This window comes from Apteryx mantelli, chromosome 33 (assembly GCF_036417845.1).
Source record: "Apteryx mantelli isolate bAptMan1 chromosome 33, bAptMan1.hap1, whole genome shotgun sequence".
Taxonomy (NCBI): Eukaryota; Metazoa; Chordata; class Aves; order Apterygiformes; family Apterygidae; genus Apteryx; species Apteryx mantelli.
Genome location: NC_090010.1, coordinates 4,246,612 through 4,252,786, shown reverse-complemented (window position 1 = coordinate 4,252,786; position 6,175 = coordinate 4,246,612). Strand labels below are relative to the sequence as shown.

General features: G+C 72.3%; 1 protein-coding gene across 1 annotated transcript; it reads left to right on the top strand.

The window, feature by feature from the left end:
- Positions 1 to 2,038: 2,038 nt before the first annotated feature.
- CDK4 (cyclin dependent kinase 4) lies at positions 2,039 to 6,165 on the top strand. The gene is made up of 8 exons (XM_067314044.1): positions 2,039 to 2,099; positions 3,287 to 3,550; positions 3,643 to 3,778; positions 3,868 to 4,035; positions 4,738 to 4,847; positions 5,088 to 5,138; positions 5,262 to 5,397; positions 5,543 to 6,165. The coding sequence occupies exons 2-8, from the start codon at positions 3,333 to 3,335 to the stop codon at positions 5,633 to 5,635; spliced, it is 912 nt and encodes a 303-aa protein (XP_067170145.1). The 5' UTR covers positions 2,039 to 2,099; positions 3,287 to 3,332; the 3' UTR covers positions 5,636 to 6,165.
- Positions 6,166 to 6,175: the final 10 nt, after the last annotated feature.

The following is a 6,175-nucleotide window of genomic DNA, read 5'->3' as shown; positions in this document are numbered from 1 at the left end:
GGGGACTCCGTGCCAGAGCAGCCCGGCATTCCCGGAGTGAGGCGTGCCACGCTGCCCCAACATGCCCGCTGCCCCGGCGTGCTGTGGGACACCCAGACATGACTCGTCCCCACACCCGCCGGGCGGCACCCGGGTGGCCTGGATGGCGGTGGGCGAAGCGCGGCCCCCACACGCTCCCAGTCCAGGTGGTGCCGGGTGCCGTGGGGGCGAACAGGGCTCCCCGGGGCTGGCTAGGCCCTGGGCAGGGAGAGGGCAGGGACATCCCTTGTCCCACGCCGCCGTTGCCCCCCCCCCCGGGTGGTTCCTCGTGGCCTCAGGTGCCCGTTTCGCGGCTGCCCCCCGAGCCGCTTGATGTCCCCGCCGGCCCCGTGGGGACGTGGCACTGACGTCAATGCTCGGGGGACTCTGGACCCCGCAGGGGCCCCCGGCGCCTCTTGACGCCAACCCAGCCGTGCGTGGTGGCTCAGGCACGGCGAGGCCTGGCACGGAGCCGGCAGCGCTGCCCCGCGCTGGCCTTTTGCCCTCCGGGTGCCCCGGCGCCTTCCCGCTCTGCACGGAGCTGGGGAGCAGCAGGGTGGGTGCCCGCGGTGCCGGGGACGTGGCAACCCCGGGGTGGGCACCGCCTGGCCCCCCCCCCCCAAAACCAGGGCGGCTTGGGGGCTGTGGGCATGGGGACGTGGCGTGTCCGAGGAGCTGTGTGCACACACGTGTGCTCGTGTGTGGGAGCAGTATTCACACGCGTGGGCCCGCGGTGCCACCTCTGCACGCCCAGCTGTTCCCAGATGTGGGGCTCAGCCCCGCCGTGCCCAGCACCGCACAGCGGCCCCGGGACGTGGCGGGGACCCCCGGCCTGGGGGGAGCCCCGTGGGGGCCAGGGGGTGGATCTGGGGAGCAGCCCTCCCCGGGCCTTGTCCCACCCGTGGGCCCGGTGCCGCACATGGTCCCAGTGTCCTCTGAGGTCCCTGTCCCCCCCCCCCCGTGGGCTCGGTGCCCCCCGCCGCGGTCCCCGTCCCCCGTGAGACCCACAGGCCACTCCCGGCGCTGGGGCCCTTTCAGCACCACGGACAGAGGCCGGGTCCCGGTGACGGCTACGAGGGGGGGCCGGAGGACCCGGAGGGGTCCCCGCCCGCAGCTGGGGGTCTTGGGCGTCCCCGGATGGGGGTCCCGGCCCCTGGGGGGGTCCTTTGGGGGTCCGCTCCACTTGGCGGGCCGGTGCCCAAGCTCGGTGTCCCAGGGGTCTCAGTCCCGTGGGTTTCGGTCCCGGGAGGCCCTGGGGAGGTCTCGGGGGTCCCTTCCCCCTCCAGGTGGAGGGTCCTGGGGGTCGTGGTGCCGGGGGGGGGGGCCCGACCGCAGCGTTGGCAGCCTGGGGGGAGTCCAGGGGCCCGGCCTGGTGCTGGGAGATGGGGATGGTCTCGGGGTCTCGGTCCCGGGGCTGGCGGGGTCCCGGGGGGTTTCTTGGTGCTGGGGGTCCCGGGGCCGGGGAGGTCTCGGCGGTCCCGTCCCGGGGCCGGGGGGTGCCGGTGCCGGAGCGGGGAGGGGCCCGGGCAGCCCCGCGGTGGGGGACAGGCGCGGATTTGGCGACAGCCGTTTGCTCCCGGTGAATCCTTACCGGAGCCCTCCCCGCCCCGCCGGGCGAGGGGCCCCACGCGCGTGGGCTCCGCGACGCCGGAGCCGCGGGGGCGGCGAGGTCGCTGCCCGCTGGGGGGGCGCCGTCGCGCCGCGGCTCCGGGAAGGGGGGGCGGGCGGGCAGCGCTCGGGATCGCGGGTTCGAGTCCGGCCCGGGGCGCCACCCCCATCACCCCTCCTCCCCCCCCGGGGCGGGGAGCCCAGGCGTCCGGGGGGGGTGGTGCCCCCCCACTCCGGGCATCCGGGAAGGGAGGAAGGAACCCAGGCGTCCGGGGCTGCCCCCTGCGAACCGGCACGCAGCATCCCCCCCCCTTCCCGCCCCTCCCAATAAAGTCAGGGGGCCCAGGCGTGCGACTCCCTCACCTCCCCCCCCAGCCCTTCCGGCCGGCCCGTCTCTCTGGTTCCGGTCCTCCAGCCCCGCCCCCGGCCCGGGCCCCGCCACCGAAACCCGCGGGACGCGCGCTGCTGCTCGGGTGAGTCCCGGGGCCCCGGTGCGCGCCGCGCCGCTTTGCACGGGCGCCTTGCACGAGTGGGGCCCTTTGCAGGGGGGTCTTGCACGGGTGCGGCCCCTTGCACGGGCCCCTTGCACGGGCCCCTTTGCACGAGCGCGCCCCGTGCACGCGGCGGAGCCCTCTTGCACGCGCCCCGTGCACGCGCGGGACCCCCGGCCCCTTTCACGCGTGGGATCCCCCACCGCGCCTTGCACCAGCCCCGTGCGCGCGTGGCACCCGCACCTTGCACCGGCCCCGCCGCACGCGGGCGGCCCCCGCCTTGCACGAGCGCCTTGCACGCGGGCGGCCCCTCCCCCCCCCGGGCCCCCTTTGCACGCGCCTTTCCCCGTGCACCGGCCCCTTGCACGAGGGGACAGAGCCTCCCCCCCCAGGATCCCTGTTGCACGCGTGTCCCTGGGAGGGGGCGTGTTGTCGTAGAGTTGCGGGGGGGGGGGGGAATAGTGCTAACAACAGGGGAGAAGCAGCAGAGGTCTGGCGGGAGGAGGGGGGAATCCATGGGTGCTAGGGGTGCTGGCAGCTGCGGGGTGCTGTGGGGTGCTGGTCCCTTGGGGTGCTGGGAGCTGCACGGAGCTGTGGGGTGCTGATCCCTTGGGGTGCTGGGAGCTGTGGGGTGCTGGGATCTGCATGGTGCTCTGGGGTGCTGGTCCCTTGGGGTGCTGGGATCTGTAGGGTGCTCTGGGGTGCTGGTGCCTTGGGGTGCTGGGATCTGCAGGGAGCTGTGGGGTGCTGGTGCCTTGGGGTGCTGGGATCTGCAGGGAGCTGTGGGGTGCTGGTCCCTGGGATGCTGGAGTCTGCAGGATGCTGGGATTTGTAGGGTGCTCTGGGGTGCTGGTGCCTTGGGGTGCTGGGATCTGCATAGTCCCTTGGGGTGCTGGTCCCTTGGGGTGCTGGGAGCTGTGGGGTGCTGGTCCCTTGGGGTGCTGGAGTCTGCAGGGTGCTGGGATCTGCAGGGTGCTCTGGGGTGCTGGTGCCTTGGGGTGCTGGGGTTGGGCTTTGGAGGGGGCCACACGGTGCCGTGGCCACGTCTGAGCTGGGCATCCAGGACATGCCAGGGGCTGCAGGGTGCTGGGTGCCCCCAGCGGACCCCTCTCCTTGGGGCGCTGGCTGTGGGGTGCAGGCCAGTCCCGGCTGACCCCGGTGCCGGTCAGCGGGTGCTGCAGGGTGCCGGGGGCCCCGGCCGAGCGCGGTGCCAACATGGCAAAGGAGGTGCGGGCGCAGTACGAGCCGGTGGCGGAGATCGGCGTGGGCGCCTACGGCACCGTCTACAAGGCGCGGGACCTGCAGAGCGGCAAGTTCGTGGCGCTGAAGAACGTGCGGGTGCAGACGACGGAGAACGGGCTGCCCCTGAGCACCGTGCGCGAGGTGGCCCTGCTCAAGCGCCTCGAGCACTTCGACCACCCCAACATTGTCCGGTGAGTCCCATGGGTGCCACCTCCCACCCCGCAGCCTCCAGCGGGGAGCGGGAACCCCACTGAGCCGCGTTTCCCCCCCCCCCCCCGGCCAGGCTGATGGACGTCTGTGCCACGGCACGGACGGAGCGCGAGACCAAGGTGACGCTGGTCTTCGAGCACGTGGACCAGGACCTGAAGACCTACCTGGACAAGGCGCCTGCGCCCGGCCTGCCGCTCAACACCATCAAGGTGGGTTGGGGGGGTGGGGGGCCGGGACGTTGACCATGGGACCACGGTGGCCCTGGGGTCGCTCACACCAGGTGCTCTTCCCCCTGCAGGATCTCATGCGGCAGTTCCTCCGTGGCCTCGACTTCTTGCATTCAAACTGTATCGTGCACCGGGACCTCAAGCCCGAGAACATCCTGGTGACCAGCAACGGGCAGGTCAAGCTGGCCGACTTCGGCCTGGCCCGCATCTACAGCTGCCAGATGGCCCTGACCCCTGTGGTGTGTGGCCAGGGGCCATGAATCTGGGGAGTTTAGGGGTCCCGGGAGGCTGTAGGGCCACGTAGCTGTGAAGCTGCGTAGCCACAAATCCAGTGATGGGGCTTGGGTGGCCCCAGGGCCATGTGGCTGTGAAGCTGGGTGACCATGGGGGCCGAGTGGCCACAAATCCCTGGAGCTGTGGGTCCCGGGTGGCCACAGGCTGGGTTGGCCATGGATCCAGGCAGCTGTGGGGCTCAGGTGGCCACGGATCCATGGCCAATCCAAGCCATGACCACCTGGATCCAGGAAGCTGTGGGTCCCGGGTGGCCACAAGCCTGGGGAGCCACAGGTCAGGGTGACTCAGGGGCTGGGTGACAGCAAATCCGGGAAGCCACCACAGGGCAGGGTGGCCACATTTGTGGACGCTCGCAGGTCCATGTGGCTGCAAGTCTGGGGAAACACCAGTCCCGGGTGTCCCTAGGGCTGGGGGGGGCCCTTGGGGACAAGGTGGCCACAGATCCTAGTGGCCAGGGGACCGGGTGGCCGTGAACCGAGGAAGCTGTGGGTCCCACGGGGCGCAGATCTAGGTGGCCATGAATCCAGGGCACTTTGGGTCTGGGTGGCTGCGAATCTCCGTGGCGGTGGCCCCCCCTGGCCAGGAGGGGACACACGGGCAGTGGCGCGGGGACCGTGGCGCTGAGCCCATCCCCGTGCCGCGGGCAGGTGGTGACGCTGTGGTACCGGGCGCCCGAGGTGCTGCTGCAGTCGACCTACGCGACGCCCGTGGACATGTGGAGCGTGGGCTGCATCTTCGCCGAGATGTTCAGGCGGAAGTGAGCACTGGGGGGGCCGGGGGGTGGCTCGGGGGGGGGGGGGGGGACACGCATGCCTGCAGGCCCCGGCGTGCCCCACGGCTCCGTCACGGCGTGCTGCCTGCCACGAATGTGGCCCGGGGGAGACCCCTGCCCCAAACCGAGCCCCCGCGTCCCCTGGCATGGCTGGGCAATGCCGGTGGGCGATGGTAGCGGTGCGTCCCCACCCCGGTGACATCCCCTTGTTCCCCCCCTCCCCAGGCCCCTTTTCTGCGGTAACTCGGAGGCCGACCAGCTGGGCAAGATTTTTGAGTAAGTGCCTGGGGGAGCAACAGGGGCGGGTTGGGGACAGGGTTTTTTTTTGGGGGGGGGGTCCTGGGGCGGTGGGGACAGGGCAGTGGGGCTGGCACCTCCCTGACGCCGTCGTCCCCCCAGCATGATCGGGCTCCCCGTGGAGGACGACTGGCCCCTGGACGTGGCCCTGCCCCGCTGCGCGTTCACGGCCCGGCCCCCCCAGCCCGTCGAGGGCTTCGTCCCCGAGATGGAGCCGCTGGGGGCCCAGCTGCTCCTGGTGAGATTGGGGGGGGTGGACACGAGGGGGTGCCCTGTGCGGGGGGACAGACCCCCACGTACCCATGGCTGGGGAGAACCCATGCAACCTTCAGGTGCGTGGGGGACACACGTGTCCCCCCCTAACTGTGTCCCCCCCCCCCCAGGAGATGCTGACCTTCAACCCCTACAAGCGGATCTCAGCCTACAATGCACTGCAGCACCTTTACCTCCAGGACCGGGGCGCGGGCGAGGGGTAGTGACCCCCGCGGGGGCCGTGCAGGACTGGACTCGGCCCCAGGGGCAGCCCTGTGCCCCCCCCCCGCCCGCACAGCGGTTACGGACTCGGGGCTCGACCCCCTTCTCTAGTGCCAGTGCCGCCGGGGGAGGGGGGCTGCTGCTGGCGAAGCGCTCGCACGGGGAGACCCGGAGCGGTGCCTCCGTGCGAGCCGTGTGCGCGGGGGGGGCAGGCGCCTGGGTCCCCCCCCACCCCCCGGCCGCATGTGAGCCGCGTGCGAGGGAAGAGGCTTCCCTGCACTGGTGCTCTGCTCGCATGGCGGAACTGGGGAGGGACGGAGAGCCCCGGCACAAGGGGCCTCGGCACGGCCACATTCCCCCATGCTGCGGCTGCTGGTTGCTATTTATGAGGGTTTGGTGCGGATTTTGGGGGTGGGGGGGGGTGCGGAGACGCGCACCGGGTTTTCTCTCAGCTCCAGCCGCTGCTCTTCCCAATAAAGGGGCGCGGGCAGTGCCTGGGGCGGCCTGGCCTCCTGCCCACGCTGTCACTTGGCTCGGCCACC

Bases quoted from the DNA above. Each gene is read 5' to 3' on its own strand.
- CDK4 (XM_067314044.1), top strand. From the start codon at position 3,333: ATGGCAAAGGAGGTGCGGGCGCAGTACGAGCCGGTGGCGGAGATCGGC. The intron at 3,779-3,867 runs GTGGGTTGGGGG...TTCCCCCTGCAG, and splicing joins TGCCGCTCAACACCATCAAG to GATCTCATGCGGCAGTTCCT. The intron at 4,848-5,087 runs GTGAGCACTGGG...CCCCCTCCCCAG, and splicing joins GCCGAGATGTTCAGGCGGAA to GCCCCTTTTCTGCGGTAACT.